Source organism: Lampetra fluviatilis, chromosome 35 (genome assembly GCF_964198595.1).
Source record: "Lampetra fluviatilis chromosome 35, kcLamFluv1.1, whole genome shotgun sequence".
In the NCBI taxonomy this organism is placed as follows: domain Eukaryota; kingdom Metazoa; phylum Chordata; class Hyperoartia; order Petromyzontiformes; family Petromyzontidae; genus Lampetra; species Lampetra fluviatilis.
Genome location: NC_136309.1, coordinates 6798289 through 6811392, shown reverse-complemented (window position 1 = coordinate 6811392; position 13104 = coordinate 6798289). Strand labels below are relative to the sequence as shown.

The window sequence follows — 13104 nt, the reverse complement described above, 5'->3', positions numbered from 1 at the left end:
CCGATTAGAGCAGTTGGCTACGTACGAAGGTTTTCACAACATGCTCAACACTACTAAGAGCACAGCGCCTGTTCCCTCCAGCGGTGTAAGGCACGCGATAAATGACACTCGAGGGGAACATTAGTTTGGCTTACAATCAAACCACTGAGTAAGATGTTGTGAACGCACAACAGTATTTCACGTAGTTTGGAACCAAAATAACGCAAGTTAAACTTACGTGCGCCGAGTGCCACACTAAGGTTATAAGAACAAATGGGAGAAAGGCAAGGTGACAGGCTTCGGCCAACCGCTATTCACAGTGACCTTAACGGTGCCGCCTTTGATATTTTTCATATCTTTGCAAATGCGTATTTGCTGTTTATTTGCCCTCGCGTGTAAATAAAACCAGAAAAATGTTTTAAAACACCAGGCCTTATTCCAAGTTTTGGGAAAAAAGCATATTTGTGCCTGATTTAGTGTGAGAACGGAGGCACATGCCAAGAGCCTTTCAGCAAACTTAAAAGGCCTTTCAACAAGATGGACATTAGGCTCACATATCTCTAAAGAAGAACACTTTTTTTATATTTTAAATCTGTAAATGACAAAAATGGGCTGGGAAAACGACATGAGTGAAATATATAATCAACTGTGCAACGGCAGATGCAGTTTATATTATAGAGCAATTTCAGGATTCAGTCTAGTGAAAGGAAAGCTTCCAACTGTGCCTCCCCCTTTTCACACTAAGGCTATTAAAAGTAAGCACTGAAGCGATAACTTCACTAAGAAGTCTAAAGGACAGGATAACATTGGGTACAACCACAGCATACAAAGTAGTCACTTATGATTATGACATCAGACGCTTTAAATTGCAACATTCAGATACGCGAAGCAACCAAAAAAATACACTTTTTGTTATTTGTTTAACGTTTTCGTTAACATTAACCAGCCGTGATGGCTGCAGAAATGCAAAATATACAACTTCACACATATCATCTCACATAATCCTGATTTTCATTACCACCACCAATAATTTTCCATACAAGGACATCCTAATGCTCGACAAAATGGCCCCAATGCCTGGTGTGGCTGCAATGCATTTGCCCGGGACACTTTGTCCGTGCATACAGAGCTGTCTGCTGTGGTTATCACCTCACCCGTGCAAACCCTGCGTGCCGCTATATTATGGAAGACCAAATATATTCCTGAATCCACCCGACCTCGTCAGATCTTGGCAGCTGAGCAGGGTTAAGCCTCAATAGTACTTGGGATAGATTGGGGTAAAAATCTGGCATTGCAACCTTGGGCTTCACAAGGAGGCCAGGAGAAGCAGCTTATTGAATCTGTCTGTGCGGTGCGTTGAGTGTTACCCCTTCATGTGCGATTGTGAGACTCGCGCTCTGCCATTGTGTTGTCCGTCTAGGTGACACAATATTGTATATTAAATGTTTCATTTAACAGGTAGTAGGTAGTAGGTTTTTACCCTTTTAAACTGGTACAAAACTGACACCTTTATTCAAGGCATCATGTTTGCAATAACCACAACACAAGTAGTCAAAAAAGCAAACTTGTGTTGTGGTTATTGCAAGCATGATGCCTTGAATAAAGGTGTCAGTTTTGTACCAGTTTAAAAGGGTAAAAACCTACTACTATATTTTTCCACTGGTAAAAGAGATCTCATAGAGTAAATTAACAGGTGCTATCAACTGCACCATAACCGCTTTAATATGTATGTATGTTAAACTTCGGTCGCACCGTATGTAGTCAACCATGCTAATCGGAGGTGCAGGGGAAGGACAACAACCTAAACACAAAAAGCAACATGCATGTGGATACTGAAAGAAGCACAATGCAGTTTGAAAAAATATATAACCTGAATCATCGTAAACCAGTAATACCCAATAAACGAAAACATATCTTGAGTCATGTGGCTCCTGTGAAGATTCTGTGACTGGATTTAAACCCACGGCCTTCTGCACAGATGAGGAACAGTCCATATTTCTCCATTAACGTGTCAAAGTTACGCATATCTGCGCTCAATCCATCTGTGCTTTAAAGAAAAAGAGCCATTGCCTAAATACTTCGCTTGTTATATATTAGATATGAAAAAAATGTTGACTGTTTCTGCAATGTGCTTGATGTACATAAACACTGAACTTTAGCAACATGCTATATGGATTTTTTTTTCTTCTTCGATAGTTCAAGTTTAATGTGCAATTTTATTGACGAACTGAGTGCTGTGTCTGTGTGTCTAGGACTGGTATTGCTGTTGTTGTTTTATTGCCTTGACCAAGCTTACATTTAGTATTGAAAAATCGGCAGGAATTTATATGCTTATACGATTTGTGCTTAGACCCTTAATTTTTTTCCTTTTCTCGACTTTGAACTCCTTTCGTTTTATACAAATAACAGTATTACTAGCTGAACCCACTCCTACTGGACATCTGTGAAAATCAGCTACATAGCTCATCCGATTCCTCCAGAATGAATACAGATTCTGATTACGATGTTGTACCATTTTCTAGGAGGGGTTATTTGTTTTCAGTGAGAATGGGTTAAAAATTCACAGAGTTTGATTCTGTGCAGGTGACACATCCAAACCCTTCACCTTTATTCCGCTTTTATGTAGCCAATGTCAGGCAATTTAGCAAAGGAAGCCATTCAGTCATAAAACATATGCTCCATAAAGAAATTCTTTAAAGTGTTGCATAATAAAGGAAACTTCAAAAAAGCGGGGTCCTTTGAATAAACATGTCAAAGTTATAAGAAGGCAAAGCTGTAAACTCGAAACATGTGGAAGTTCTTGTTTTTAATATTCTTGGCGTGCCTTAAAAGCTACTCCTGCATCTGCAGTGTCTCACTAAATTGTGATATTAGCATGAAATTGTTCCTTTAACTGTAAAAGCTGATATTGGCCACTTCATATCTGAATATATACAGTATCTGCTTCATATCACCGCTGTTAGAATATTAATATCTGCTTAATATCATTGCTGTTAGAATATTTTTAAAAAATGACGGTGCTAACACAAGAAGACATTTAAAGTCACAAAGCACATGGTGACTCACTGAAAACATCGGCAAATCCTTTATACAAATTACAGTATTACGAGTCATATTTGACAATACAGCACCTCAAGCTTTAAATACATATTCAAAACAATATAAACTTGAATCTTCTGTTTCACCTAGCTGACCCACGTCAGTGCAAAGGGCCTGGTGAATGGCACTCACGTATGTACGTCTGTAATAATGTTTTTTTGGGTTAGATCACGTAAACGTGTTGTTAATCCGCCGCCACCACCACCACACAGCCAATTTACGAAGGTTTGTCACGTAAACAAAACTTGCCAATTAGTTGGTACTTCAGCAAACCGGTATGTTGGAAAGAAAACCGACATTTACAATTTGAGTACAACGTTTCGCTGGTTATTACAGCCATCCAGAATTGTGAAGAAGTCTTCCTGTTTCGGTCTTCAATGTCGTACTCAAATTGTACATGTTGTGGGTTTAGTAACTAACTGGCATGTTTTTGTTAACGTGACAAACCTCAGTAATTTGCTGTGTCTGGTGGCGGTGGGTTAACGAAACATTTATATTTACGCAATCTAACCCAAAAACCTTCATTATAAATAATATTGGTTGCGAAAGCCTACATGGTAACGTATATATATGTATCTTATTAAACTTCTTTCGCACCATACGTTACCAACCATGCAAATCGGAGGTGCTAGTCTGCCCCAAATTTGACTACCTGTTGTCGACATCTAGCAAACAGAGGCACGGCACAATCAAACACACCCGTGCAGGTGCGCATTGCTTATTGCAGTATATGACACTCGCCGACTGCACAAGGAGCCATATAACGTAAAAAAAGTTTGTTGGCTTCAAACAGCACCTGTCTGGATGTTACTTGATTGTGCCAATAAAAGCGACGTGACCCAAGAGTCGAGTTAAATGGTGCGTGGGCACGAGCGTAGATTTGTTACGCGTCTTTAAAACAAAAACAAAAAACCTTGCTGCATTTAAATACAAGCTCTCTCGTGTTCCTTTTGCGAAAATTTCATTTGTGGAAACTAAGAGGCAGCTTCTGACCTTCACCTCATTCGGGTCTGGCTATGAATAGTTGCCCTATTGATGGAGCCTGCGTTTGCCAATTATTTTCAGAAACAAGGCTGTACGCTGACTAGAGACATGAACCAGATTTGTATGGAAACCCCCACAAAAAAACTGTGGCCTTGTCAACTGTTACTGTGCACTTATGACAAGGACAAATATTAAACGGTTTTTACACATGGCACAGCATTAAAAGGTACTGCCCTTTGAAGAGAGCCGCTGGTATGCTGGGTTGCAAAAACGTCAATGAATGCAAAGAGTGAACGATAATTTGTGCTACCAGACGCACCTTGCACTTATGAACTGGCGAATAAAATGTAAGCTGTGCAAAGAATAAAATTAACAGCCCCTAGCTGACGAGTGTAACCCTCTCTGCACCCCGTCTCAGCGTTCCAACCGAGCTTTCTTTTTTGACAGTGCGCGATTTGGGAAAGAAAGTCATCAACTTGTGGCTTTGTATGCAAAATATTTACGGTGCGGAAAAACTGAATTAGATAAATGTTATCTTCATTAAAAAAAAAACTATAAAGTCAAATCAAAGCATCTAACTTGCTTGGACAAGCACAGAGCAATGGTCATTCTCCATTGGCGGCCGTGAACTGTGGGAAATTCCACAGTCCAAAGTCAAGGACCAGTATCTCCATTGGGCAAACGATGTTGACATTCCACAAAGTGGTACTTATTTTATCAACATTGGAGGAATGATGGATCAGGGTGACCCCAACCATTAATTGCAGTGACTTTACCGAAAGAACCAAAGAATATGGATTCCTGCAGTCACGAAAGCTTCAAATCAAGATTGAAGTTAAACCATTCTCATTGTAAGTCCAAGTATCAAACACTCTTCCATAGCACCCCCTTGGCCTTATAAAAGTGTTTTTTTTTTCAATGTGTGTATGCGCTGTATAAATGTTCTTTATTTAAGCACGTGAGAGCCTGATTGATATTCTCTTTTGCAAAGGAGGCCTGGAAAATGTGTATGCAAAGATTTTTCCTTAACAATATAATTGTAAGTTTTTGTGATCTGGTTTACAAATGTCTATGTAACAATGGCCATCGTGCAACAAATAACATTGTTAACTGCATGCATTCATAGAGGACACATAAAGCACATACATATTTAACGGTGCCATTTTGGAGTAAACCGTTAAATATAGGCGCAGCGTTTCACAATGGCCTAAATTTAACATTGTTCCTCCCTATATTTACAACCGTCGGGTGAAGAGAAATGCATGGCTTTATTTACATTAGGATTCTGTCTTCAAATCAGGCACTATTTTTAACAATGCTCTGTCTTTGACATTGAGTTATTTGTAAACTTGTCCATTGCTCTCCTTGATATTATATTTAAATTGGATAAGGAAAGAAAAGTACAACTTGGATGGACAAAAATATAAACCTCGATAACTTCGTTACTTACACTGCATTGGCTCTGCACATCAGAATTCATCAAACATCTATGAATGCCAATGTGGAACAAAGTTCACTCTATTTTGACAATTATCAACATGTAGGTGTTTAAATCAAACTTACTCTTTCAGCTCTAAGCAAACGTCACTGCTGGATGAAGGGCTCCCCCCAAGTTGTGTCGGTCATAAGCATACTTCACCACGCTGGTCAACGCAGGTTTGGTGAAATGGGGAGCCTCAGACTCTGCGAGCATGTTGATTGCAGTGCTTGAGATGGATTGCACTGTGTGATGAGTGAATTGTGATATGCATGCAGGCGATTGCATTGAACGTGAACAACAGGATTTGAAAACTGAAGTATCCTTTCACTGAAAGTAAACGCAATAGCGTGATGTGTACATATGTTTAGTAGTAGTCGTAGTAATAATAATACAACATGAATGATCAGTCTTCAATTCAAGGCCGTGACTTACAAGCCCAAGGCTGAGGTACAAGCCACAAGGCCCGGGAGCCCATGATGTGGAGGCCAGCGTGAAGGTCGGTCATGACGTGTGACCTCACAGGATGATGCCATACAACATCATCGGGAGTGGAGTCCAATTTATGACGTATACATGTATGTTGAACTTCTTTCGCATCGTACATGTGAGGTTATCGCCTTGCCGACAAGGGTTGTCCTTTAAACACTGTTTTAAATCCACAAAATTTTGGGCAACCTTTTAATCAATTTGGTCAGTTCTCTCCACGGCGAGTCCCTAATAACACTTTCAAACGTAGGTACACATGACCAATTTGAAACACCCATAACCTAAAAGTTCTTGGATGGAGGATACTCAAGGCCAGAACCCAGAAGCCGACATTAATGTCAAGATCTAAAAAAAGTTCCGCCAGCCGGTCTCGAGGCTTAGGACTGGTCTTGGGGACCCAAGACTGTTTATATCATACACCGTCATTGACTATGTAACAAATACATATTAAACAGTAAAATAAATAAATCTCTCCGCAACAGTAGAAACATCACTAATAGATTCCTAGCTCAAGGAATGTTTCTGTAACTTTCTGACCCCCCACCCCACCACCTACTGGACATCTGTGAAAAATAGCTTCATAGCTCATCAGATTAGCCCTGCAGTCGAAATACAAATGTTGGGTGACAAAATATGGAGATGTCAACAGCCCCGTGAGGTAGCAGCGTGAGGGTGTGTCCACCTGATGTCGCATCTCGCCATATATCTTCTCTGCGTTGAGCTCCACCTGCTTTTTGAAGTCATCCAGGGCAGCCTCTGCTCGCTGGACATGAGCCCTCTCCGCCTCCAAGGCCCTGGTGTGGCGTTCCTCCTTCTCTCTGTCTCCCACAAAAGTACCACAGCATCCACAGCAACGGTTATGCCCTGTAAAGGGTTTACAATGTCGTCATGGGCAGCTGCATAAGCCTGGTGGTTAGTGTGCTTACAAATGAGCTGGCACAATGTGACAATTTAGTGGGAAGGTCCCAACTGTTGATTGATATTGTTGTTGTTCTATCAAAATCAAAATGTAATCATGGCCAAAGCCATTAATGCCACCGTGCCATGCCAACACTTTCTGGGCTTTGCCAGGATGCGCAGCTGCCGTACAGGAGACACGTGACTTCCAAGATCTGCCCAAACAGTATCCCACCATCTGGTCCTAAGTCTTCCTCATGGTCACTGGATATATGCTGACCATTCGAATGTCTGTGTAGGCAATCGGCCCTCCCCTATCCTACACACAACCCACACAGCATGACCATTTTTGCCTCATCATATCTACGAAACGTATCTGCAATGTTATCTTTCAGAATTCTGCATTGCTAATCCTGTTTTGTCATGAAATTCCAAGCATCCATCTCTGCGGCCAAATGCCGGCAACTTAGTTATTTATGAAACTAACAACTACCCTCACTTCTGTATTTATAACCGATAAAATAAATGGTTCTATCGCAAAACCATGAAAGATGGTGACAGGTTTGGGAAGGCTGGATTATAGTTGTTGGTGCATTTCAAAGTCAAGTCAAACACTCTCTTTATACTGGTAGGAACCACCTGGTTCCACCAGCCCACAGGGGATTATTGTGTCCGTCCGTCCATCGTGCATCCAAAAATGGAAGGGGTGGGGCTGGGTGGAGAGGGGAGGGTGGGGAGGGGCTGGGTTGGGAGGGTGGGGAGGGGCTGGGTGGGGAGGGGATGGTGGGGAGGGGCTGGGTGGGGAGGGTGGAACTGGGTGGGGAGTGGGAGGGGTGGGGCTGCGTGGGGAGGGGCTGGTCACCCCGTGGTCCCCTTATAATACTCAACGTTTAACCTACTCACGCTGGCTTGTGCCCGCCCTCACAGTCGGGCATATTTGCGGAATACACCACGCCGCCGTTGACCCTGGCCATTGACCGAGCAACCCAACGTTCCTACCAGCTCCCTCCGCAGGAATGTGCTTCAAAGAGCATTAGGGGAGAATTGAATACCATAGGCAACCCTGGAGCCAGTGGTGGAAATTCCACATTCCTAGTTACTAAACAGGACAATACCTTTTGACCTTTCCACAAAGTATCACGAATTTATCAACTCCAGGACTGCTGACTTGATTCAGAAATTTCTGATGTCGAGTCTAGCACTCTAACCACAGCGCACACACGCAGAATGTGTTACTCAGCAGAGGTTCAAGGCCCCGTAAAATCGTTCACAAGAGTAAGCCACTGTGCATTCACAATCACCGCCCTAAGTTTCTATCCAAATAAGGGAAGTCACTTTTAATAAGTAATCCCCCAAGTTAGCTGGAGGTAATAAACACCACAATTAAACAGACATGGATCCTATTAATCTAAATTGCTATAAAATAAATCACTCTTAATTTCAACTTAGTTACCATATTAATTTGTTAAATCTTTTTCATACATGAGCCTTTAATTTAAAAGTTTTTTTATGCAATTAAAGTGCAGTGGCTACACAGAGCGATGACAAAATTTAACTCTTGGAAAGTTTTTAAAAGGCACATATATAATTTTAAATGTATTCCACACTCAGCTCATAACAATATGCATTGACAAAACTACGTGAACGTGCAAAATTTATGTTGGGAAAAAGATGACTGCTCAAAAATACAAAATAAAATCTCCAGTTTTATCATACTATTAATAGTTAACAACCCTCTGTCAATCCACTGCTAAAGGCCTCCCCACTACATGTCCATACACAGAGTAGTGCTTGACCATACTGCTGCATGCCAGTGAGTCTGCACATTAATTAGCACGTGCTCTTATGCATCCAGTCCATCACGAATGGTCAGTGTGGATCGATGAAGGATGAGTCAAAGGATCGGTAAAGTGGATATCACTCGATGCTGATTTTAGCCATGGCTGGGAACCAAACTTGGGTTGAAGGGTTCACAGTGCAGGATGCTAACCACTATGCAACTGCTCCCCCCTCTTTATTATATATGTCTAAAAGTATAGTAGCTCACAAATTAACATCTAATTGGCATAGCACATCAATTCCCCCAAATATTTGCCTCTAGGCATACCACGGTGAAATTTCTATTTGCTAAGTAGCACAACAGCAGGTATAATTACCTCACGCAGGGCCATTATATGGCTGATAGATTGACTTACTGCCGACAACTTCATTGATTTACTCAATGTCCATTACATTCAGAGCATACCAAATATTCCTAATGGATATTTGCATTGCAGCACGGTCACTGTTATGACATTTTACATAAAACAAATTCCCATTTTTACTTAGCCGTAACAATTTTTAACACGAAATTAATTTACTTTGAGATCAGCTGTTGAAATAACACCATGACTTTAAGATATATAAGTATTGAACATTGTACCCCATATAAGGTTCAGAGTGTGTATCAGGTACATATTTCGATGCCTTTAAGAAGTGCCAGTGCGGAAACATAAGCTTAATGTATATTTTTCTGCTAAAAGTTAATGAACACACAGAGGGGGTCGCGTTCAACCTCTTCAAATATATAAAGATGTGCAAGTGAACATACACCTAAATAAATCAACAAATAAATTGATAAACGTATAAATAAATAAAGAGCATGTAAGCAAGCTAGCAATAATATCAGGAATTGGCTGGGGGGTGGGGGGCGCGGCACCTGATTCCATCTTCCATCTGGCGTATTTTTCTCTGCGCATCAGCCTTGGTTTCTTCCACCTCGGTTTGCACGGATCGTATCTGGGGAAAAAAAACAGTAGATTCAAACTGCATCTCTTAGCCTGCAGACACACACGCTACTCCCAATTACCGCAAGCTTCTCTTACAAACCGCCTTTTCAAATCGATGGGTGAATGCAGATTGGGGCCCCGTTTTTTTAAGCCGTAAGGTATGTCAAAACTTTCCAGGAAATGTACTTTTAAAGTAGACCTGGCTGAATCAATATAAAGGTGCTTCATCAGATTCGTTTAATCTCGATCCAGAATACGGCCGGCTGTTGCCTAAAGTTGTACCCCAGAAAGCGCAGACATTCCACGTCAGTCGTGGGAGTTGTTTGGCCATACTGCACCAAGCTGGTCAATGCTGGTTGGTGTAGGGGGAAGGATTCAAGGATTGGTTCAGATATTACTCGATGATGGCCACGGCTAAGATCTCTGGTTGCCAGGATGTCTGTCTCACGCACATGATTCCAGAGTGACCTTTGCAAGCCCACCACTGCCTATGCGAATGATGGAGATTATTTGGTGCTGACGGTGGTGCAAGTAATGAACAATTGTTGATGAAGACGATACGTGGTGGTGGTTGCATTGGTAACAGTTGATAAAGGTTGTCATAGTGGTAAGTTTCACGACTACAAGGTCAGTGTTTATGGCTCTGAATGTGATGGTGGTGATGAGGTCTAATCACTGTGCTCCATCTGTAAATTTGAATCAATTGAAAAAATGTTGAAAAATCTACTAATTATGGAATGGAAAACATTTTTTTCTCGTTTTAAATCTCTGAAAAGGGTTTCATTCTTTTGAAATAAAGCATGCATACATTAATTAGAGAAGGTACTGGAGATACTGGAAATGTACAGGCAGAAAAATAAGACGGAAAAATAAGAAAGATATCTACCAACTTGGATAAATTGTTGGGAACGCACCTTTTTCTCACTGAGCTGTTCCAACTCAATAATTTGTTGTTTCAATTGATTTTCTTGCTCCTTGGACAATAAAAAACAAATAAAAGACAACGTAGGCAGGACAGGCAAAACATTTACTCTCTACATTGACACAAATTGATCCCCAAAAGTGTAACCTTGTCTGGTATGTGATGTTAATCAATAAAAATGCTTCGTATAAAAATGAAGTGATTGGCAGAACGGCACAGGATTTAGTCACCGTTCTATCATGTTACGTATTGTTTTTACATAAACAGCTCCATTGTTCTCAAGAGTCATTTATTGTTTACATAATAAACAGTAACTCTTTTTACAGGCAGTGCCAGTGTTTATACCGACTTTAGGTAAATTTATATTATTGTTTTTTTACATTGATAGCCTGATTATCAAATCATATGGAGTATTTTACCAAACTGGATATTGTACCTGAAATCCCAATAAACCACAAGCACAGTAGTTACAAAATTAGACAATTTTACATGGTTAAAATCAGCAAAATGTGAAATTATGCCACGAAATATTTTTTCCAACACAACTGTCAGACAGAGCTTTGTATGAACCATGCATCATTTTGTATGAAAAACCACACAGCGACGCCTGTTTGCGAGGCAGGCAGACGGATGCTATTCGGTGACCTGAGGCAGGGCAATGCGGTCCATGCCGCTGGATTCTGTCACTCTCTGGTGAGTGTCTAAAATAGGACCGCACTGCCACGATGATTAGGACAGACACAACAGGGATTGCTGATGCGCGCACAGAGGAGACAGCGAGCCTTCAATGAACCCCGTGACACAACGATGCTAATGGCCCTCGGTAGATTTGATTTGTAAAATGACACCGTTGGGCCGCACAAAGTCTCACCAACTCATTTTTTCTTGCCCTTGTATATTTTGTTTCTTTTAAAGCTCTCCAGGGCAGACAGCTGAAAACTGATTTGTCTCAGGAATCATGTTTGACCAGACTACGGCCAAGGGAGAGCCAAAACTAGCACTGCACACTGAATTGAGTTAATCAGTTAGTGCGATAGGGGAAAATATGTTTTCTATTTGTTTGACAATGAATAGGGGGAGGTGTCTGTAAAGCTAGTCTGTACATTATCAACCAGTGTATGGTCAAAAGTGAAAAGTTTCTGACAATCCACGACTGGATGAAGGCTTCCCTATGCCATGTCGGTCATTGGGGTTGTTGGCCATACTTCACCACGCAGAGTCACTGTGAATTGCTGAAGGACAGGGGCCAAGGCTAGTTTTGATTTCACTCAATACTTGATGTTAGCAGTAGCTATGAATAGAACTCAGGTCACCGGGTGTGTAGCGGAATGCTCGAACCACTGCACTACCTTTCAATGTATTAAAATTATACAAAATCAAAGTAATTTCCTGCTTTTTTTTTATACGCTCCAAGCGTGGTGGTGTTTCATTCAGACGCTGTCTCCCCGACAGACCTGGTCTTCACCTGAAGACGGCTGCTTGCGTTGTGGCCGAAACGTCGTGAAAATTATTTTATGTTTTATTTTTATTATTTTATTATTTCCCTTCTACGTGACTTTACTGAAAGAACCAAGAAGATTAATCCCTGCAGTCACGAAAGCTTTAAATCGAAATTTAATTTCCTGCTCACACGAGGATGGCGTAAGCACTCATCTTGTTGACAGCACTAAGCAAGTGGTAAATTCTACACTTTGCTACGGCAGTGTTTTAAAATAAATCCAATAATATTTCGGGTTTTCATATAATTGACCCTAGAGAGAGATTGGCTGAGTCAACCTCAAGCTAGGATTTTAACTCAACAACCTTTTGATTTAACACGTAGGCTTTCGCAACCAATATTATTCATAATCAACGTTTTTTGGGTTTAGATCGCGCCATTCTGGCGAATTGCCCGATGATGCTGGATGCAATTACCAGCGAAACGTCGTACTCAAATTGTAAAATGCTGTGGTTTCACGCTTCAACACACCGGTGGGCTAAAGCAGTGAACTATTTGTCTTTTGTCAACGTGACACTTTTTTACTGATTGGCCGTGTCGGGTGGTGGAGGGTTACGACACATTTATAAATAACGCGATCTAAACCCAAAAAACGTTGATTATGAACCTTTTGATTGAGAGACAAGTGCGTTAGCCACATCACTATCAGGTTCTATTTAAATCTACAATATTACGTGCAAGAGGTAGATGTTGCTGGACATTGCATTTGCATTAAAAGCAAGAGACGGAGAAAAGCCCTTGAAAGAATTGTCTGAAAAGAGAGTACAAGGGCATCATTTCTCAAACGTGGTTTCATTCCTCAAATGGCAAACTATTTCATAAATATCATAAACTTGAAACAGTTTAACAATTAAATCTGAAAACAAGTGGTCTGTTGCATGCCAGTGACAAAGACGACATAAACATTGCAATCTCCAGAGACTAATGCTGTTACCTACTGTGTGTTCTACGTTATGCAGACTAACGTCAACGGCATTTGCTAAAAAAAACA

General features: G+C 40.9%; 1 protein-coding gene across 1 annotated transcript in view; it reads right to left on the bottom strand.

Annotated features, from left to right (window-relative positions):
• Window positions 1-13104, bottom strand: part of LOC144944588 (centrosomal protein of 112 kDa-like) — a 219240-nt gene that overhangs the window by 154970 nt on the left and 51166 nt on the right. The window contains exons 15-17 of the mRNA XM_078872873.1: window positions 10608-10667; window positions 9624-9703; window positions 6711-6846 (exon numbers count right to left, since the gene is read on the bottom strand). Coding sequence (XP_078728999.1) covers window positions 6711-6846; window positions 9624-9703; window positions 10608-10667 — 276 coding nt within the window. The remainder of the gene's footprint in view (window positions 1-6710; window positions 6847-9623; window positions 9704-10607; window positions 10668-13104) is intronic.